General features: G+C 62.5%; 1 protein-coding gene across 2 annotated transcripts; it reads left to right on the top strand.

Annotated features, from left to right (window-relative positions):
- Positions 1-320: 320 nt before the first annotated feature.
- RABL6 (RAB, member RAS oncogene family-like 6) lies at positions 321-18,314 on the top strand. 2 transcript variants are annotated; one of them, XM_011985096.1, is made up of 15 exons: positions 1,538-2,286; positions 3,369-3,416; positions 5,444-5,527; positions 6,148-6,200; positions 7,051-7,142; positions 9,369-9,509; positions 9,911-10,016; positions 12,938-13,041; positions 14,514-14,830; positions 15,028-15,181; positions 16,078-16,290; positions 16,392-16,656; positions 16,851-17,022; positions 17,248-17,303; positions 17,462-18,314. In XM_011985096.1, the coding sequence occupies exons 3-15, from the start codon at positions 5,503-5,505 to the stop codon at positions 17,660-17,662; spliced, it is 1,899 nt and encodes a 632-aa protein (XP_011840486.1). In that variant the 5' UTR covers positions 1,538-2,286; positions 3,369-3,416; positions 5,444-5,502; the 3' UTR covers positions 17,663-18,314. The 2 variants fall into 2 exon arrangements, with proteins under 2 accessions (XP_011840485.1, XP_011840486.1); XM_011985095.1 differs by lacking the exons at positions 1,538-2,286; positions 5,444-5,527 and adding an exon at positions 321-576.
- The last annotated feature ends 3,094 nt before the right edge of the window (positions 18,315-21,408 follow it).

Genomic DNA, 21,408 nt, shown 5'->3' on the forward strand with positions numbered 1-21,408 from the left:
AAGACACCAGGGCTGCAGAAAACTTGGTTAGGAGCAATCCGCAGAAGCCTGGCGTGCTGTGGCGAGCTCCGCAGGCGGCGGCCCCTGACCCTGAGGGTCCCCAGGGGTCCCGGGGTGGGCTCTAGGGCAGAACCATGTCCTCCAAGTAGAAAGCCTGACCCGGGTTGTGGCCTCCAGCAGCCCAGGAGGACCCCTAGCTGCCCCTTGGGCCCCGGTCGCCATCGATGCTCTGTGTGCTGCCAGGTGTCCTCCTGATGGGAGAGGTCATCATGGTTCCCACCCATGGTCTTCCTCCCCTGCCTGCCGGTCTCCTGAGTCTGACTCTGGCAAGAAAGATAAACAGGTGGCAGCAGAACCGGCTCTCTTTGTAATTGCTCTTAAAGCTGCAACTTGGATTCGGTTCGTTTGATTGGCCTTTTCTTTTACTCTTCGTGCCCGCAGTGAAGATAGTGATCCGGGGAGACAGGAACACGGGCAAGACAGCGCTGTGGCACCGCCTGCAGGGCCGGCCGTTCGTGGAGGAGTACATCCCCACGCAGGAGATCCAGGTCACCAGCATCCACTGGAGCTACAAGAGTGAGTGTGGCGGGCGCCTCGGGGCTTCGGGCTCCAGGCCTCCACTTCCTTGGCCCTGGTTCCTGGGAGATGCGTTCCCCAGAGGGGGTCTCCCCAAAGAGTTCTTGTCTGTGAGGGACCCTGCCTGCGTGGGGGTCCCGGAGTGAACTCTGGGGGCTCTTTTGGGGTGGATCACCCTGCTGCCTGAGTGAGCTTCATGAAGCCCCGCTGAGCTGGGAGGCTCAGCTCGGGACAGCAGTGGCCGCAGGTGAGTGGGCATGCGGGCGCCTGGGGGACTGAAAGGAGGTGTCTTCTGAGGAGCACTCCCTGGCCTGTGCCCTCTTGGAGCACGTGGTGTTTTTTCTTGGGCCCAGCCCCACATCTGCGCCAGCACCAGAAACAGTAATAAGACCTTTGAGCCTTGCTCCTGCGGAAAGTTTGTGTCACTTAAAAGATTCAGTGAGGTGGGCTGGATGGTGGGATAGAGCCCTCCCCAGGGTCTCAGTTGGGTGCGGGGGCCTGGGTAGATGCAGGAAGGTGGGGGAGGTGATAGCTGTGGCGGCTCCAAGGCTCGTGCTGTGGGAGGCAGAGCAGCTGCCCTGTGTGTTCAGAATCCTGACAGCAAAAAGCCTTGGGGCTGTTTTTTGTTTCTTTGTTTTTTGGTCTGTTTTTTGTTTGTTTGTTTATTTTTGAGACAGAATCTTGCTCTGGCGCCCAGGCTGGAGTGCAGTGGTGAGATCGCAGCTCACTGGAACCAGGTTCAAGCAATTCTCTGCCTCAGCCTCCTGAGTAGCTGGGATTACAGGCGTCCGCCATCACACCTGGCTGATTTTTTATATTTTTAGTAGAGACGGGTCTCACCATCTTGGCCAGGCTGGCCTTGAACTCTGACCATGTGATTCACCTGCCTTGGGTTCCCAAAGCGCTGGGATTACAGGCATGAGCCACTGCGCTTAGCCAGGGCTGTTTTAAACACTATTCCTTTTCACTGAAAAAAAAAAATAAAACCTAGTGGGTTACTAGTGGGAGGCAAAGATGAGTTTCGGCCGCCACATGGTGACAGCTGACGCCTGGACTCTGTGCAGAACAGCCGTGGAGTTGCTGGGCATCTGCTGCTCTCTAGGCCTGGGAGGGTGGTGCTGGGCTGACAGGACACAGAGCCCACAGCGCCGGCACGCAGAAGCTCTACCTGCCACCGCACTCTCTTCCTGGTTTGGGGTGAGGCTGATGGCAGCGTTTATGCCCCTCTGCTCAGGCGACGTGGATATGGTTGGTGTGCAGATGCAGTTGGTGTGCAGATGCCTGGCGGTGTGAGGGGCCTGGGTGTGCCTCTCCCCTCTGGTTCTCCCTTCCCCTTGGAATCCTTGGGTGGGCGGGAGGCTCCATCCAGCGGCTCCCCCAGACCCCAACATGCCCCACAATAGGGCACAGTCATGGGTGCTCAGGAGGAGCAGGCGGCACCACCAGGCCCAGCTGTGATGGTGCAGCATGGGGCAGGCCTGGGGCCTGTCAGGTGGCTCCGAAGGGAGGGTCCGGCCTCCGCCCTCAGTGGTTACTTACATCCCACTCCCTCAAAGTGAACGAGAGGCCAGTCACTGGATGCAGAAACAGGGTCAGGAGAAGGTGACACGGGTGGGCTCGTTTGTTCACACCCGTCAGCAGGAGCGCACCTGCTCTCATGGAGACTATGGGCAAAACAGACATCCACCCAGCCAGGAGGGTCACCTTCCAGTGTGCTGAGGCCAGGAGGGTCACCTTCCAGTGTGCTGAGGCCAGGAGGGTCACCTTCCAGTGTGCTGAGGCCAGGAGGGGCCGTGCCCAGGATCGGGGCCCTGCAGGGAGGGGGCCGTGCCCAGGATCGGGGCCCGGGAGGGAGGGGCCGTGCCCAGGATCGGGGCCCGGGAGGGAGGGGGCTGTGCCCAGCATCAGGGCCCGGGAGGGAGGGGGCCGTGCCCAGGATCGGGGCCCTGCAGGGAGGGACCCAGGTTTGGGGCCAGGGAGGGAGGGGGCTGTGCCCAGCATCAGGGCCAGGGAGGGAGGGGGCCGTGCCCAGGATCGGGGCCAGGGAGGGAGGGAGCCGTGCTCAGGATCGCGGCCCAGGAGGGAGGGGGCCGTGCCCAGGATCGGGGCCGGGGAGGGAGGGAGCCGTGCCCAGGATCGGGGCCCGGGAGGGAGGGGCCATGCCCAGAAGAGGAGGGAGGGGGCCGTGCCCAGGATCGGGGCCGGGGAGGGAGGGAGCCGTGCCCAGGATCGGGGCCCGGGAGGGAGGGGCCATGCCCAGAATCGGGGCCGAAGAGTGAGGGGGTCGTGCCCAGGATCGGGACCAAGGAGTGAGGGGATCGTGCTCAGGATCGGGGACGGAGGGGGCCGTGCCCAGGATTGAGGAGGGAGGGGGCTGTGCCCAGGATCGGGGCTGAGGACGTAGGGAGCCGTGCCCAGGATCTGGGCCCAGGAGGGAGGGGCCATGCCCAGGATCGGGGCCCTGCAGGGAGGGACCCAGGTTTGGGGCCCGGGAGGGAGGGGCCGTGCCCAGGATCGGGACTGAGGAGGTAGGGAGCCGTGCCCGGGACTGGGGCTGTGGAGGGAGATACCGTGCGTTCAGTTTGTCGCTGAAGCCGTGTCTGAGCGGAGGCCTGAAGGAGCCGCTCCCTGTGTGGTCATCTTGAGGGGGCACATCCTGGGTTTCTGAACACTCGGAAGTCCTGGTGGGAGCTGGTGCCTGCGGCGCACAGACAACCACACCAGCCTGACCACTTTGTGCCACCCTGGGAACTTCATATTGGGCACTAATCTTAGGATTCTCCCTGTTTCAGCCACGGATGACATCGTGAAGGTTGAAGTCTGGGATGTGGTGGACAAAGGTGAGGCGTCTGTGTTCTGTGTCTGCTTCTCTCTGGGACTGTGTGCTCTGTGCAGAGAGGCTTCCTTTCTTTCCCCCGGTGCCCGTGCATCACCCACGGTCCTCGTGGACGGTGCCCAGAGTCTTGCTGCTCTGCTCCCCTCCACATCCAGTGGTGACCCCGCGGCACAGCACAGCCCTCCTGTGGCACCACATGCTTTGCTGCTTTAGTTAGCATCCCTCCCGCCTCTGAGTGACGGCAGTGGCAGGTGCGGCCGGGGGTGTGCTTTGAGCCCCAAGGCCTGGGGTGCTATTTTGGGAGCCCTCCTGCACTGCCTGGCAGAGCGATCCAGCACCAGGTGGCCCCATGCCCACAGCCAAGGACCCAGCTCCTGCGCTCCGGAGACAGGCTGTCTAGAGGAATGTGTTCCCGCCAGGGATCCCCAGCCACACAGACCCGCGCTCTGGGGGCCATGGGAGGGCTACAGCAGCCCCCGGGGTGTCCTCGACATCGTTGGTCTCCTCCTCAGCCACAAGGTCACAAGTTCCTCTAAGTCCTCAGAGTGGAGCTCACGGCCCTCCCCGGGATCGTGGTCTGTGGGCATGTGTGGTGTGTGTGTGCAGGGCCCTCCCCGGGCCCGTGGTCTGTGGGCATGTGTGGTGTGTGCAGGGCTGGCCACATGCACGCCCCAGCCTTGCAGGCCTGGCTGTGGCCTCGTTACGAGGTTCTGCTGGAAAGGCGGTCGCGGTCTCTGTGTGATGGTGTCTGTTTGGATGGCGCATGCTCCCCTTCCTCCACCTGTGTTTTGTTGGGGTGGGTTTGGCCATGGGGGGTCAGAGACGGGTTCTCATGCAGTTCCTGCAGGGGTGCTGGGCCCCTGCGGCTCCCACCATGCTGCGCTGGACTCTGTGTAGCCCTTGCTGACCTGGTGTTCCAGATGCTGTGTCTGCAGAGCTCTGCGTGGTCTCTGGCGTTAGAGGTGGCCATCCACTGCCCCGTCATTGTCCCCGTCCCCACTGTGAGGGGAAGCTATTAGATCTGCCTGTGGCCCCCAGGTGTCTCAGGCGGGGCTGCCCTGACTCGCATCCTGGGATGCTTCCCCGATCCGGGGCAGGGTCCCTTCTGGAGCTGCAGAGATTTCCTGTGCCTCCCTCCAGCTCTGGCTCCCTGGCTGTGGCTCCCTGGCTTTGCCCGTGTGTGGAGCGGGCACAGGCTTCCCGTAGACAGGGGTTCGTATCTGGGCACTGTGATGGGTGTGGTCTCCATGGCTTAGGATGGGACCCCCTCCTGGTGGCCTGTCGTGCCTGGGGCTGCCGTGGAGGCCTCTGGGTGCAGAGGCCGCCCGGCCCAGTGCTGGGCTTCCTCTGGGGTTGCACGTGTACCCTTGCATCACCTGTTAGCACCCACCGGGGAGTCTCACTCAGCCTAAACCAGGGCCCCTCGGGAGGGAAAGGTCCCCCCAGCTCCATGACGGGGCCTGGCATGCCTTCCACTGCCACCCTGACTCCGTGCCCACTGTGCAAGGTGTGAGCACCGCCCACAGCAGCCGGGGCGGCCAGTGGGGATCGCAGTGAAGGGTGCTGAGGCCTCATGGTCACCTGGTGAGTTCTCGAGGGGAAGGGGAAGGTGAGGCCATCAGGCTCAGCGGGGGCTGCACGGGGCAGGCTGCCCGGAGGGAGGCTGAATGGAGGAGTCTCAAGGTGAGCCGACATCCCTCACCTCCGCCTGGACAGCCAGAGCCCGGCTCCCCTCCAGCTCTGCCTGCTCTCCCCAGAGCAGATCCGACCGGCCTCAGTGGCTAGCCCAGGGGGGTGCTGGTTAGGCTGTGGGCATCCTTCCTGGATACAGGCCCCAGACAGCCAGCAGTGCTGTGCTGAACCCTTTGTGGCTGGACTAGGCAGGCTCCTCTGGGCTGGTTCTGTCTCCTGTACCTTGTGAGGGAGGGGCTGACCCCCCTACCGGGTCACATCGTGGTGAGCAGTTCAGAAACAAGCTGTGGAATAAAGTGGAGGTGGCGTTTTAAACACATGAGCCCCATCTGTTCTTAGGGGTTTTGTTTGTTGTCCCAGTCCGTGACTTCAAGACTGGGATCCCCAGAGTTCCCAGGATGGTCTGGAGCCCTTTCTCCTCAGGTCAGCATTGTGGAGATAGAGGGAGGGGCCATGGCCCCTCACTGGTCAGGAGAGCCATGGTGACCTTGATGGCAGAGGCTCAGGGGGACCCAGACCGTGGACACCACACAGCTGCCCTCCTGCCTCCCCAGGCCTCTTCAGGGCTGGGACCCCTGCCCTCCTCTCCTTTTCTCCCGTGTTGGTTGTTGCCTTGAGAGTCTGTGCGCTCATCTCCCTACTTTCACCCCAGGGGGAGGCCCCTCACTTTCCCACCATATCCCTTGTACTTCCTCCCGCCCTGGACTTGGGGGAGCTGGGGAGGGGGCCCTTCCTTCAGCAGCAAACCCTCCTGGTGCAGGGCTGTGGGCCATCCCACCGCAGCCTGTCCAGCAGCTGCTGAGCCCATGGGCCCCATCTAGCACCTTCTGTCCAGGCCCAGCCCAGCCCTGCCCCCAAAGCCGACAGCAAGGCCTTGCCCAGGTCCCGCTGCTCCAGAGTTCGTGGGTGCCCGCACTGCAGGCTGCTTGGGGTGGTGGAGCAGGGCACCTGCCAGAGCTGGGGGCTGAGTGGCCAAGGGGGACCCATGCTCCTCCTGTGGCCCAGGGATTCCACCTCGTAATTTTTGTTTGTTTTTAAATAAGGAAAATGCAAAAAGCGAGGCGACGGCTTAAAGATGGAGAACGACCCCCAGGAGGTGAGTGCCCGGTGCACAGCGGGTAGCAGTGGCTCAGGGCCCTGGGGTGCGTGAGCCGGTGCCCAACACTTCACACGCCTTTGACCCCAAGCACCCCAGTTATGCTGTGGCCACGGGGGCCGCTGGGCTTCCCACCTGCTCCGCAAACCCCACACTGCCATGGCTGCATTTGGGGGTGGCTGGTGGCTGGCTCACCTGCACTAGACATCGTGTTGGACTGACCCCTATTGGCATTTGAGTGACCTGAGAAGTATTTAAGTGAATTCGCCAAACTTTTATCCCAGTCACAGTGGGCTCGGCCCTTCAAAGCACAGGACACATCTTGCAGTGGTGGCTGTGGGCGTGTTTCTCTCCCTGGAGCCACCTGGGGCCAACCCAACCTGAGCCTGACGCACCCGGGGCCTCGCACCCTCCGTGCAGTGCATCCCACTCCCTTTAGAGCATGGGGTGGAGTGACTCTGCCCACAGCACTGCAGCCAGCCCTGTGTGTGGGCACTGGAAGCTTCCGGAACGCACATCTAGCTGAGGGCGGCTGGTAGTCCGGCGCCTGCCTCTGTTTTCGAGTGGTGGTTTGGTCATCCGTGAGGCCTGGGGCAGACACTGCTGTGATTAGTGTGAGGTCCTGAGTAGGGGGCTTGTTCAGGGAGCTGCCAGCGAGGCTGGGGTTGACTGTCAGACCCTTTGGGGCAAACCTGTGTTTAGCTATCCCATCTCTTCAGCGTATCGTTTCCAAATGGAACTGGCCGTTATCTTTCCAGATTAGAAAACTATCCAGCCTTTTCCAGGACTGTGGGCCACATGGGTGGGGCCCATCCTGGGCCAGTCTCATTACTATTCCCTCCGTCCCCAGGCGGAGTCCGACATGGCCCTGGATGCCGAGTTCCTGGACGTGTACAAGAGCTGCAACGGCGTGGTCATGATGTTTGACATCACCAAGCAGTGGTAAGCGGGAGCTGGCGGGGCGGCCGCCGGTAACTGTCACCCCCTAGCCCCTTGGGCGCCCTCTCTGTGCAGCAGATAACGGTTAGAGTGGCATCATTCTGCAGGGCCAAGGGACTCTTGCTGGGCAGCTGTGGCGGCTCAGCCACGAGGGGCAGTGGCCTGGATGTCGGACTAGGCAACAGCTATGTCTGTGCATATGGGGCGGGATGGCGCGGCCGGCTGCGAAAGGTGTCTGGGGCAAGGCATGTACCTTCCATAGCCCCATTATTCTTCCTGAAAAACCATCTGGGATTTGGCAGAAGCAAGTGACTGCTTGTGTTGAGGGCTCCCCGAGACCTCCGTCTTCCATGACCCAGGAGAACCCACGCCAAGATTCATTCTAGCAAGAAGATGACAGCAAAATCTGCTAAGGGCAGTGGCACTCAGGACTGTCTCTGGGGGACTAGGCACAAGCGCCCAGAGGCCACTGTGTGGAGTCACGTGGGATCCACTCAGCTCCTCAGAAGTGCAGTGTCCCCCAGGACGCACTGGAGCCCCAACGTGGGGGTGCTGCAGACACACACTTGGTGCAAGGCTCCTAGAAGAACAAGGGCCTTGTGGAGACCAGCCTCCTGGCGCGGGGCCCCTCCTACCCACAGCGAGTGCCTGGAGCACTAGGAGCAGCGCATTCGACGCGTCCAGGCATCTGCTCTTCCCAGCAGTGGGTCTGGCCTGGGGGCCTGGTCAGCAGCTTCTCTTACTTGGGAAGACCCCCACACCAGGGTTAAGCACACCGCCTGTCACGGGGCCGCACACTTAGCACGCATCAGCAGCCCAGGCCTGAGGGCGGCTTGCAGCGCCTGGCCGGCCATGCTCTGGGCCTCTGCCAACCTTTGCTAATGCTGGGAACCCTGCCTGCCCTCCCAGCCTGCAGCACCACCGCCAAGGACTGACTGCAGGCACCCTCGGGAGAGCCCTTGGTGGGGGTGTGGCACACGGATGGCAGGAGAACTACGCACGGGGCTGGTGGACCCACCCGGGGCACGAGTCCAGCTCGGGTGCACACACGCCAGCCTCACCTGGGCGAGCAGTGGTGCTGCTCTCCCTCCGGCCTCTCCTGTCTAGGCCAGCCTGCTGGCCTGGTGGGTGGGAAGTGGCTTTTCCCAAGCGAAGTTGAGGGTGGACGCAGAGTGGCCTCCACGACACCTTCCACTGCTGCCGCGGGAACGGCCTGGAGGGAGCTGCATCCGCCTGGGCTGCCATGTGAGGAGCGGGCAGGAGGGACAGCGAGACTCCAGCCAGCCTGGGAAGACGTGGCAAAGGCACTCACCTGTGGGCCCAGAGACCCTGTTGGCAGCACCAGCCTGGGTGGGCGATGCCTGTGGTAGCAATGCTTTGGCGCCCCTGCTGCCCAACATGAAGGATGGAAAACACCACTGGCTCAGACAGCGGCTTCAAGCGCCACGCAGGCCCTTCACAGCTGCGAGGAGCAGGAGACACCAGAGGGCCGCCTGCTTAGGACCAGAGGTGCCCCTGGGCCGGCCTTGGTGAGGGACTGGTTTAAATGACTGTGCAAATGAAAGAAAACGGAGTTACAAACTTAGGATGCTGCGTTTTTCACCCACTTGTGTTGGCTTTCCCTCAGTCGGGAAGTTGTGTCACTTGAAGCGCTAGTTATTTCTTCACAAGCCTTTTGGAAAACTGTGCAGCTGAGAAACTGGCAGCTCCGCGACAGGCAGATTCTGGAGACTTGCCATCCGTTCCCGGAGATGTCTGCTTAAGACAAGGCTCTCCAAACAGCCGCTTGACCGGCAGTAGCAGGGGCACCCCAGGGTGTCCCCGGTGGGCAGGGAGCCTGGACGAGCAGCCACGGGGTCAATGCCGAGGGGCACAGAGGACAGTGTGGGATGAGGGTGGACGCAGGCAAAGCCAGAGGTGGTTTTGTAGGGATGTGGACGCGGGGCGCTCTGAGGGAAGGCAGGGACAGGCAGGGGCATTCCAGTGTGGGGTGCGGTCAAGTATGTCGCTCAGGGAGAGGGATGGGCGGGGGCTGCAGGCTGGGAGGGGTGCGAAGGCCCTCGAGGCACTTCCTTCTCGCTCTGCACGCTCGAGGCGTGCTTCCGGTGGGTGGGATGTTGGAAATGAGAAGCAGCCACCGTCCTCGGGCCTGGGCACACAGTAGCTTCCCAGGGAGGGACAGGGCGTCGCAGAGCTGAAACTAAGCCAGGTCCTCACCTGTTCCCTGAGGACCTTCAATTATATTCTCCGGGAGCTTCCGAAAGTGCCCACCCATGTGCCAGTGTGCGTGCTGGGGAACTACCGGGACATGGGCGAGCACCGAGTCATCCTGCCAGACGACGTGCGTGACTTCATCGACAACCTGGACAGGTGAGTGCAGTGGCCCTGCTCCCAAGGGACCCTGCCTGGTGTTCTGGTGCGTGGGGGAGGGTGCTGAGGCAGAGGCCGGGGGAGGGGTTAGCGTTAGCACGGGGGCCAGGGGATGTCAGGTCACGCCGCGGCGTGGGGCTCACTGAAGCCTGGGTCTCCCCAATGGCATTGCCAGGAACTGTGCTGGGAACTGTGTGCCGGGGTGAGGTGCTGGCACCGTGGGGGTCACCTGCAGAAGGGCACTCAGCTTAGCTGGTTAGCAGGGCTCAGCAGGGTCCTGTGGCCTCAGGAGCCTGCAGGAGGAGGGAGGGCAGTGCGGACCGGCAGCCGTGGGCCCAGGGGTGGTCCTTGGCACCGGGGCAAGGGTCTTTCTGTGCATCTTTCTTCCTTTCTGAAAGCAGACCTCCAGGTTCCTCCTACTTCCGCTACGCTGAGTCTTCCATGAAGAACAGCTTTGGCCTAAAGTACCTTCATAAGTTCTTCAATATCCCATTTTTGCAGCTTCAGGTAAGCAGTCACCGTGTGGGGTGGAGTGGATGCTGGTCTCTCACCTCTTTCCAGGCGTCTCCCTGGACAGGCCTCCCTCCTAATGCCTGAGAAAGCTGTGGGCCTGCTCGGAGGTTGGCTGCTGGCAAGGGCCCAACGTTCTACTGCGCCTGCCTGCTCTGGGTGGCAGAGGGTGCAGGGTCCTGAGGGCTAGACCCAGTTCCAGGAGCCCCTCCACCTCTGCGGAGACCCCTTGCTCCGTTTCCCCCAGTGTTTCTGGTTGCTTTTGTTTGTTGAGATAAGGTCTTGCTGTGTGGCCCAGGCTGGAGTGCAGTGGCGCAATCATGGCTCACTGCAGCCTCAAACTCCTGGGCTCAGGCAATCCTCCCACCTCAGTCTCCCAAAGTGCTGGGATGTCAGGCGTGAGCCACCGAGGTACTCGCTGTTCACATCTCACATTTCCCTGGTGCTTGTGTCAAAACCAGGGAACCAACTTTGGTCTGTGGACTAAACTCAACTTCCCTTGTAGAAACAAGGGGCCGGGCCAGCTGTGGCTGCAAAGGAGCCCAGCAAACGACGAGGCTTGAACCTCCTCGCCCTGGGCTGCCCTGACTGGGTCTGGGGGACCTGGGGCCCAGCCGCAGCTGTAGCAGCCTTGGTCTTTCTCCAGAAGGATGTCAGGCTTGCCCAGGGAAGGGGCTGTGCTGTCCTCCTGGTGTCAGAAGAAGTGAGGACGCCTGCAGGCTGGGACTGCTGCTGGGGGCGTTTCGGTGGGAAGGCAGGCCGGCAGTCAGACTTGGGCGGTGCCAGCACTACTGGGGAGGCCCGTCCTTCCTGCAGAACCGTCCCCTCATCACTGGGTTGGTTACTCCTTGCAGAGCTCCCCACTGCTCGCTGCTCCATTCCCTGATGGTTTACCCTCCAAACGCTTCCGGAGCCTCCCAGGGAGAGCACGGGGCCCTGGACAGTCTTGAGCTGGAAGCGTAGGGCTGAGCTGTGTGTCACTCTCCTTTTGCTATGGATGTGCTCAAGCAGATCTAACGTCCTCACCCGTCTCAGCAGCGGGACCCCCATTTCCTCTTTGTCTTGCCCCTGGATGGCCTGGAAGCAAATTTCAGGCCTTTGTGTCACCTAAAAATATTTCAAGCACATCTCTAAAAACTCCGTTCTGTTTTTTTTAACCTGACCATAGTACATAACGTAACACCTCACATTAAAGTCACAGGTTTTTCTTGGAGAAATAAGCCACAATAACAAATTTAAAAACAAAAATTTCCGAAGATTTCAAAGAGTTCTTCAGATCATCAGGTATTTAGTCAGTATCCAGAGTAGGATCCAGAGTTCACACATTTGGTTAAAATCACATTTTGTTGTTGTTGTAGCCATTTTCGGCGACCTTACTGACTTTAATATCCTTTTTTTGGGAGGTGGGAGATGGAGTCTCAGTCTGTCACTTAGGCTGGAGTACAGTGGTGCGACCTCACCTCACTGCAACCTCCGCCTCCTGGGTTCAAGCGATTCTTCTGCCTCAGCCTCCCAAGTAGCTGGGATTACAGGCACGTGCCACCACGCCTGGTTAATTTTTGTATTTTTAGTAGAGATGGGGTTTCGCCATATTGGCCAGGATGGTCTCGATCTCTTGACCTCATGATCTGCCCGCCTTGGCCTCCCAAAGTGCTGGGATTACAGGTGTGAGCCACCGCGCCCGGCCTCACGTTTTTATTTATTTTATTTAATTTTTATTTTTATTTTAATTTTTATTTTTTTGAGACAGAGTCTCGCTCTGTCACCCAGGCTGGAGTGCAGTGGTGCGATCTCGGCTCACTGCAAGCTCCGCCTCCCGGGTTCCCGTCATTCTCCTGCCTCAGCCTCCCGAGTAGCTGTGACTACAGGCACCTGCCACTGCACCTGGCTAGTTTTTTGTATTTTTAGTAGAAACGGGGTTTCACCGGGTTAGCCAGGATGGTCTCGATCTCCTGACCTCGTGATCTGCCCACCTCGGCCTCCCAACGTGCTGGGATTGCAGGCGTGAGTCACCGCGCCTGGCCCACATTTTTATTTTAAAAACCCCTCCAGGCTGGGCACGGTGGCTCACGCCTATAATCTCAGCTCTCAGGGAGGTAGAGGCGGGAGGATAGCTTGAGCCCAGGAGTTCAAGATCTGCCTGGGCAATAAATATAGCAAGACCCTGTTCTAAAAAAAAAAAAAAAATCTCTTCAACCTGAAAAAGCTGATTAAAAAAAAAAAAAAGGCCAGGCAGGTAGCTGAGGCCTGTAATTTCAGCAGAGGCCACGGTGGGAGGATCACTTGAGCTCAGGAATTCGAAACCAGTCTAGGCAACATAGCGAGACCCCATCTCTATTAAAAAAGAGAGAAGGGGCCAGGCGCAGTGGCTCACCTGAGATCAGGGGTTCGTGAGGCTCTGGCGTTTGTATTTAATTTGAATCTAAAGTGAGCAGTGACGTGGACCGGCCTCAGACCAGCCTGGGGCTCCAGGCCAGGAGGGCAGCGGTTTGCTCCAGAGCCAGCTGCCTGTGGGTGTGGGGACGGTGGCGATGCGTGGCCGGGGCTGTGTCCTGCCACCAGAGGTGTGCACGGCGGGGAGCAGAGAGGCTTTGGTTTCCAGGTGAAGGTGAGGCTTCTTCACCCTTGGAGGTGCGTGTGGGTGGGGTGCTTTGAGGTTTATGCCTGTGGCAGAGCTGTCCCCTAAGCCATGCTGGCAGTCTGTAGGTGTCGTGCCGGTCGCCGCAGAGGAATCATGTGGGCTTCTGTGGTTCCACTGAGGCCCAGCCCAGAGCTCCATGAGTTACTGAGCACCCGTCCCTGCAGCATCTCTTGATTTAGTCAGCAGGAGGCGTCCCCTGTGCACTCAGCTGCTGTCGGGCTGGGGCAGTCGCAGCAGGAAGGGCCCCTGCTCAGGCCTGTGTGCTCCCCTTCTGCAGAGGGAGACGCTGCTGCGGCAGCTGGAGACAAACCAGCTGGACATGGACGCCACACTGGAGGAGCTGTCGGTGCAGCAGGAGACGGAGGACCAGAACTACGGCATGTATGTGGCTGCGTCCGCCCGCGGGGGCAGTGTGGGGGCTGCAGGCGCGGCCGTGGTACCGGGCCATGGGCTGCACCAAGGAGTGGAACCCATTTGGAGTGCCCCCCATTTGGGGTAAATTAAGTCATCTTGGGGCATAGGTGGAGGAGGGCTCAGGTTGGCACTGCCCCCAGCAGCCCCCTCACAGTCACACCTGGCATGGACTCCTTGTGCAGGTCATGCCGTGCCTGCCGCTCTGAGCACCGCTGACCGTGGCCAGGTGCTGATGCTGGTGGAGTCCTGGTGGGGCTGCCTGCCCGTCAGGGGCTTAGCTTCCCACATTGATGCCAGCGTGAGGTGTGCTTTCTGGTCAGCTGCTTGACTTTGGGAAGCTCCCTGTGCTGAAGAAGCATACGGACCAGGACATGGAGGTCTCTGGTCCTTGATAGCAGAGGGCGGCTCAGAGCATCCTCCTGAGTGGGCCTGGGCAGCACGCGCAGCCCCGGGGGTTGCGGGCAGTGGGACAGCTGGCTGTTCTCTGCCTCAGGCTCCTGCACAGCTGGGGGCTTGGTGCCTCCCCTGGTGCCTTCCCAGGCAGGGACCGCGGAATCAGCGACCCTCCTGAGGTCCCCCAGCAGGTCTCTGTTTCCAGAGGGAGAGCCCTGTGGGTCACCTCGGATCTGGCTGTTGGTTGAGACACAGCAAGAGACTGAGAGGGAAGGCAGTCTAATGCCTGGAGAGGGACCCATGGCTTCTGGCTCCCAGAATGGACCCCCGGCATGGGCGCTTCTCTGTTGAACCAATCCTGGCATTTCCTGGGACTGAGGGTTGGGTCAGCTGGATGCTGCGATGGCCGCACGTGCTCCACCAAGCCCCAGCCCCCTCCTCTTCCCAGAATCCCCCCTCACGGGAAGGTCCACTTGCTGCCATCTGGCCACCTCTGCATGGAGCCCCCAAAGGCTGTGCCTCAGAACAGATCCGAAACGACTTTCCGGGGAGCTGAACACAGGCACGCTGGTGCCTGCTGTCCCCGCCCTTCGGGGCTGCTGCTCTTTTTTTCTGAGACAGGGTCTTGCTCTGTCGCCCAGGCTGGAGTGCAGTGGCATGATCTCGGCTCACTGTAAGCTCCGCCTCCCAGGTTCACGGCATTCTCCTGCCGCAGCCTCCCGAGTAGCTGAGGCTACAGGTGCCCGCCACCACGCCCGGCTAATTTTTTTGTATTTTTAGTAGAGACGGGGTTTCACTGTGTTAGCCAGGACGGTCTTACTTCCTGAACTTGTGATCTGCCCGCCTCAGCCTCCCACAGTGCTGGGATGACAGGCGTGAGCCCCTGCCCGGCCAGCGCTGCTGCTCTTGGAAGTGGGTGGGGATGATGGCCCAGAACACGGCGGCTCTTCCCTGCCCTATCCGCAGCAGCAGAGGGCCCCCTGTCACCTGCGGGCCTCAGTGAGAGGCGGGGGAGCCAGGCTTCTCACCTGCCTTCTGCCTTCCAGCTTCCTGGAGATGATGGAGGCTCGCAGCCGCGGTCATGCGTCCCCACTGGTGGCCAACGGGCAGAGCCCATCCTCGGGCTCCCAGTCACCGGTGGTGCCTCCAGGCGCTGTGTCCACGGGGAGCTCCAGCCCCGGCACACCCCAGCCCGCCCCACAGCTGCCACTCAATGCCGCCCCACCGTCCTCTGTGCCCCCTGCACCACCCTCAGAGGCCCTGCCCCCACCTGCGTGCCCCTCAGCCCCTGCCCCGCGGCGCAGCATCATCTCGAGGCTGTTTGGGACGTCACCTGCCGCCGAGGCAGCCCCTCCACCTCCAGGTAGGCCCTGGAGCTGCCCCTCCCAAAGTGGTCCCGGTCCCCCACGCCCTCACAGGTGGGGCTCTGGGTCTCGGAGCGCTCCGTACTTCTTCCTGCTTGTCCCAGTCCCGTGGGCACGTCCCTGGTGGGCCTGGCTTGGGGTTGGGTGCAGTGAGGGTTCTGGTGCTGAGAAGAGGACCCGGCATCACTGTTTACAGAGCCAGTCCTGGCCGCGGAGGCCCCAGCAGCAGTGCAGAGTGTGGAGGACTTCGTTCCCGACGACCGCCTGGACCGCAGCTTCCTGGAAGATGCGACCCCCGCCAGGGACGAGAAGAAGGTGGGGGCCAAGGCTGCCCAGCAGGACAGCGACAGGTGAGGGGTGGGCCTGGACCTCCTCTCCCATTGCCCCCAGCCTCTAGGGCGCCCGAGCAGCAGGTGGGGCTGGCTTCCTGGGGGTGCAGAAGGGGTGCCCGGCTGGCTGGTCTCCGTTGACTGAGGACAGAGCAGATCTGTGGCTGGAGCAGATGAGGGAAGAGCTTAGACGGGGCTTCCAGACATCAGAAAGGCCTGGCCACCGGCTCTGCCCACACCCTGGAGAGGACAGGGGCACCTTGGAGTCTTCTGTGGGCAGATTCCACACGGAGGCCACTGGCAAGGCCACTCCAGGTGATACGGGAGGTTCAGGCCACCAGATGTTGTCTCCGCAGGGCCAGGGCCCGGGTGCTGCAGAGCTGGGGGCGGCTTCCTGCAGGTCCTAGAGCTGGAAGCTAGAGCTGCCTCCCCATCTGTCTGCCAGCCCCTCTCCCACCACTCTGCCAAGTTGCCCCGAACTCTGCCTGCAGCAAAGCCCTGCGTTTGGTCCCAGGTGTGGACTCCATTGGACATACTTCACCCCCGGTGGCCTCAGCACCTCAGCCTCACCCATTGCTGTGGGGCAGCAGCTTCCTCCAGAAATACACAAAAGATGGAAAGCCTGGTGGCCCTGAGCTGAGCCCACCTTCTCCATGAATGCCCACTTGCGCGGCCCCACATCCTTCGCCCATGGACCGACTGCAGGGCAACACTGTGTCCGACCTTGAGCCGCCGACCCCTTTCTCAGCAGCCCTGTGACAGCCACGAGGAGGCTTCCCCTAGAACACAGCACCCGGGACGGGGTGGTCCCACGGCCAGGGTGTGCCGGGTACCAGGGTGCCTGGAACCAAGGCCTGTGAGCCCGGCCGGCCATCCCTACCCCGTGGCCTCTGACCACTTTGCCCCCTGCTTTGCAGTGATGCAGAGGCCCTGGGCAGCAACCCGATGGTGGCAGGGTTCCAGGACGATGTGGACCTCGAAGACCAGCCACGTGGGAGTTCCCCACCACCCGCTGGTCCCGTCCCCAGTCAGAACATCACTCTGTCAAGTGAGGAGGAAGCAGAAGTGGGGGATCCCCCAAAAGGCCCTGCCCCGGCTCCCCAGCAGTGCTTAGAGCCAGAGACCAAGTGGTAAGGGCAGGTGTCCCCAGGGTGGGGCCTGGAGACCGGGGGGGCGGGCAGCTCAGGACACCTCCGGAGGACCCTGACTGACCCTCTGCTTGTCCACAAAGGTCCTCCACACCAGCTTCAAAGCCACGGAGGGGAACAGCTCCCACGAGGGCCGCAGCACCGCCCCGGCCAGGCAGTGCCTCTGTTCGCACAGGTCCGGAAAAGCACAGCAGCACCAGGCCCCCTGCTGAGATTGAGGCGGGGAAGGGTGAGCAGGCGTCCTCATCCGAGAGTGACCCCGAGGGGCCCATCGCTGCACAGATGCTGTCCTTTGTCATGGATGACCCCGACTTTGAGAGCGAGGCGTCAGACACACAGCGCAGGGTGGTAAGACGGGTCCTCCCCGGGCAGAGGTCAGCCAGGAGGCCAGAGTCTCTCAGTGGGTGGGTGCAGTGGGAGGAGGCTTCTGGAAGAGGCGTCTCATGTCCCCACACTTGGGCCTTCCGGCTGGGTTTGAGACCCCACAACCCCTGAGGGTGTGGGAGGGACGACGGCCTGACCAGCTGCTCTCCCTGCTGCAGGGTGAGTTTCCCGTGCGAGATGACCCCTCCGATGTGACTGACGAGGACGAGGCCCTTGCTCAGCCGCCCCCGCCCCCCAAGCTCCCTCTCCCCACCTTCAGACTGAAGAATGACTCGGACCTCTTCGGGCTGGGGCTGGAGGAGGCTGGGCCCAAGGAGAGCAGCGAGGAAGGTGGGCAGGGGCACCAGAGTGCGGTCAGCCTGCTGGAGTCTGGGTAGAACGTGGGCCTCCTCCCAGCTGCTGGCCACTGGCCGGGGGCCTTTCCTGAGTCCAGGAGGCAGTGCCATGCTCCTGGCAGCCCCCTGCAGGAGTGTGGTCCTGTCCCTCAGCAGGGCCTCCTGGAGGGCTGGGGCTCACTGCTTTGTGTTTGAGCCACTGTCTGTCCTGTCTGTGCAGGTAAGGAGGGCAAAACCCCCTCTAAGGAGAAGAAGAAGAAGAAGAAAGGCAAAGAGGTACCAGCTACTCCCCTTCCCGACAGGCCAGGGCTGGGCGGTGTGTGGTCCTGGGACCAGGGCTCTGTTGGTGGGCCAGGGCTGGGCAGCATGCGGTCCTGGGACTGGGGCTCTGGCCTCCTGTGACTCCATGGTGCCCCCCTCCTTGTGCTCCTCAGCAGGAAGAAAAGGCTGCCAAGAAGAAGAGCAAACATAAGAAGAGCAAGGACAAGGAGGAGGGCAAGGAGGAGCGGCGGCGGCGGCAGCAGCGGCCCCCACGCAGCAGGGAGAGGACGGCTGCTGATGAGCTGGAGGCTTTCCTGGGGGGCGGGGCCCCGGGCGGCCGCCACCCTGGGGGTGGCGACTATGAGGAGCTCTAGGCCAACCGGGGCAGTGGCCGCCCTGGGGTGGGGGGCGTGCCTGTCACTGCCTGGGGAGGCATTTGCCTCTGCACCATCGCCTTTGCCGCTGCCCGGTGGCTGCCGTGTGCACTTCTGAGCTGGAAGAGGCCGGGCGTTGGTGTCCCCGGACTGGGCCTCCAGACCCGGTGTGAGCCTGCTCTGCAAGGAGGGAGGGGACAGCTGGCTTTGGCCAGGCTCGGTGGACACCCTGGCCCTCTCGGGGCAGAGCCGCCAGTCCCCAGTGTTTCTCAGGGATGTGACTGAGGCCCGGGGCATGAGGGTCTGTTTACAGAGGCTGGGCAGGGGCCGCTTGGCTGCGGGCTGCACGCTGCCCCGGCACCTGCTTGCCCTCCACGCTCACCCAGGGCCGCAGCATGCCTATGGCTCCGCTTCCGGCTGGGAGCCCTGAACACGGGTGTGCAGACCCACCCTAAAGGGCAGCCCAGGCCCTACGCTAGGCACGGCTGGCGAGAGACCGAAGGCAGCATGCAGGGCCTCTCCTGGGGATGGGGGCTGTTTCCCACAGTGGCCTCAGCTGCGCCCCCCGCTCAGGTGAGCCCACAGGCGGGAGCTGGGAGGCACGCCTCCCAAACACTCCACTCAGACCATAAAGCACTCCTGTTTCACTCTGCGTGTGTCTGTTCTTCTCCCTGCACCTGCTCCCGCTGCCTCGGGCCCAGGCTGCCATGGGTTGTCAGGGAAGTCCTCTGAGGCAGGAGGCTGCCCAGCAATGCTGTGAGGACATCCCACCAACCCTGGCCACACCCTGGGTACATCCCAGCCCACCTGTGCCAGGGCTCAGCAGCTGCACCCAGCACACTTGGGGGTCCGCAGCCCCATGAGGTGGAAGTCCAGTCTGCATGGCTCCCAGGCAGCCGCCTGCGGCACTGCCCCCCCTTCAGGCCCCTGCCCCCTCCAGCTGTCAGCAGCGCCCAGCCTCCACCCCCACAGCTACTGTTGCCATGAGAACCCTGCAGGGCGGGCAGGAAGAGTGCGCCAGTGAAGGGGAGGGGATGGCCAAGCTGGAGGCTCCTGTGCCTGGGAGCTTTGTGACCCCAGGGTGTGAGGCAGTCGCTGTGGTCCCTGAACAGGTGGTGTGGCCCACAGCAAGCTTAGGAGCCTGGTCCCTGAGCCCACAGCCCATGAGGTCAGGGTCGGCTTCAGAGGTTCCCCTGGTGTGGAATGGGTCAACAGTATGTGAACTTGCCAGGATCACACCATGGACAGCTATGCTGGGGTTTCAGTGGGCCCTGCTTTGAACAACGCAGAATGGCGTAGGTCCTGCCCTTCGGAGCCAAGGGCATCGGCTACCCACTCCCCTGCCAGGCTAGAACGTTTCCAGGCCCAATGCCTTGGGGAGGGGCTGGCAGAGTGGAACGAGGACGTTACCAGGCAGGTACGGTAGGTCACGTGCAGGCCTTCCCAGGCTGGCAGAGACACCGGATGCAGGAGTGGCCTCACCCAGAGAGGATGGCATCCTGGGGACACAGGAGGCTGCAGGGGCCATCTGGCCCCAAGTACCCACCGAGATTTTGGCACTGGCAGCCTCGAAGCAGATAGGGCCTGGGGAAAGGCCAGTGGGGCAGGGAGAAGCCCATCTGCTCCTGCCTCGCCCAACAGGAGATGCAAATTCCAAGATGCCCCTAACCAATCTCTGCAGCCCAGGCCAGGGCTTGGGGCCCCTCCTCTCAGGCAAGTGTGTGGGGGTGACACTGGCGGGACTGGCAGGCTGCTCCGGGCCACAGGGCTCCTGTTTAGACGCTGAGGTCTGCGTCTTGGGGATGCTGCAGGGACCCTGTGCTCCGCACGGCCCCAAATTGGAGCCTGTGCAGTCACGATCCCCAGCTCCACGGTGCAGCCCCCACTGGGCGCGGCCCCTTTAAGTACAGCTCTTTCAGCTGCCATTGGGGGCAGCACTGAGCAGCCAGGCCAGGATCCGCGCTGCTGCCTGGAAGCTTCTGCCGGTGCCGGGGACGCAGCAGTGCCGGGGACACAGAGGAGCCGACCTGGGGGTGGCACAGCCCACCGGGGCACAGCCGGAGCAGCACCCAGGTAAGGGGCTGGGGGCCGAGTTGCTGAGTGTGTCACTGTCATGGGCGGGGGAGGCTGCCTTAGGGCGGCCGCAAGGATGGGGAGTCCCCGCCCCCAGGCAACACCGGCTGTATCCCTTGAAGGGCCGCTCCCAGCCAGAGCAGGGCCGGGAGGTGGGGAAGGCCTCCAGCCATCTCGGTGGGCTCCAGAAGGCCCTGGGCCCACGAGGGGGCCGACCCCACCCCCATCCCCACGGGAGAGGGTGTCACCCACAGCTTCAGCCAGCAAAGCCCACTGTCACCTCCCTGGGGTGGAGCCTCACACCCTGTCATCCGCCCGGATTCCGGCCTGGCCTTGAGCTTAGCATGAAAGAGGGAGCAGGAGGGTGGACAGTCCTGCCACGGGTGGGGTGGAGGGGGGAGATGGGGTGGGCGGGAGGCTGGGATGGGGACAAGACCTGGGACTTGTGGCCCTGACCCAGAAAAACAGCCCTGCCAGCAGGAAGCCCCTGCACACCTGGGACACAGAGGGGGGACCCGGTCAGACCCCGAGAGGCCCATCCACCTGAGGTTCTGCCGCGCGAGGGGCCTGGCTAGGTACCCGCTTCCCCCCGGCTCACTCTGGGGTAGACCCCTCCAGACCAGGTGTTGGATGTGCAGAGGCCCGTCCTGTGGCCACTCTCTGACGCACCCCCCAGCTGGCTCTGGGACCACAGAGGGGCTGGCAGTCCACATCTGAACCCTGGCCAGCCTGCAGCGTGGGGGCCTAAGAAACACAGGTTTCCATGGAACCTTCTCAGCAAAGTGGGGAGGGCTCTCTCCTGCAAAGCAGTGGGTCTTCCCCCACCCTCCGCCCTGCCCACCCCCAGTGGGCAGCTTCCGGGCCTGGTGCGCAGCTCAGGGGACAGGGGCTGCCACGAGCTCATGGCTCGATGACTTGGGACTGCCGTGCACACCCTAGGGGGGTGTCCTGTGCGTTTACACAAAGCTGGGGCCTTGCTTCAACCACCCAAAGATACTTGGGGTCAGAAGAGGTGTCGGCAAAGGAAAGGGAGATTTAGGGCCCAGGTATGCTCTCTGGGGGCTTTTTTCTGGTCTGGAGCTCACGGGAAGTTGAGGGCACCTAGGCGTGGGTCCTTGCAGTGCTGGGGGAGGGGCTCTGTGCTCGGCCTGGCCAGCAGGTGGGGTGGTTGGTGTCACCCGCTTGGTGCAGAGCTAGCTAAGGCTGAGACCCAGCGACTCGCCTTCGACTGTGCGCGATCGGAGGGGTCGCTCTGCGGTGGGCACTGTGACGGGGGCACAGTCACTAATGTCTCGTGGGGCAACACCTATAAATAAGGCCCAAATGCGCCCCGTCCTTCCAGCTGCGGACACCAGAGGGCGCAGCCCCCAGGACCACGCCCCCACTCCCTTACCCCACCCGGAAAGGGGTCCACCCGAGCCGGCCCCGCCGTCACTAGTCGGGGGAGGGGAGGCCCTGGAGCTTCACGCAGGAGCTCCCGCCGCGGGAACCACAGCCACGGCTAAGCCTTTCTGGCCCGCCCGCCCCATCGCCGGGAGAGGACGGGGGAGGGGCAGAACCTGGGCGCCTGGACAGCTGGGTTCCTCCCGCAGGTGCTTCTAACCCCGGCATGGAGGAAACGCCCGCATTCTCGGCCCAGGCCTGCAGCCAGGGCTACTCCGCCCGCTGCGCCC

This window comes from Mandrillus leucophaeus, unplaced genomic scaffold (assembly GCF_000951045.1).
Source record: "Mandrillus leucophaeus isolate KB7577 unplaced genomic scaffold, Mleu.le_1.0 Scaffold28, whole genome shotgun sequence".
In the NCBI taxonomy this organism is placed as follows: domain Eukaryota; kingdom Metazoa; phylum Chordata; class Mammalia; order Primates; family Cercopithecidae; genus Mandrillus; species Mandrillus leucophaeus.

Coding starts and splice junctions, on each gene's coding strand:
- RABL6 (XM_011985096.1), top strand. CDS start 5,503: ATGGTCTGGAGCCCTTTCTCCTCAG. Junction 10,017..12,937: donor TCCCATTTTTGCAGCTTCAG/GTAAGCAGTCAC, acceptor CCCCTTCTGCAG/AGGGAGACGCTGCTGCGGCA. Junction 16,657..16,850: donor CAGACACACAGCGCAGGGTG/GTAAGACGGGTC, acceptor TCCCTGCTGCAG/GGTGAGTTTCCCGTGCGAGA.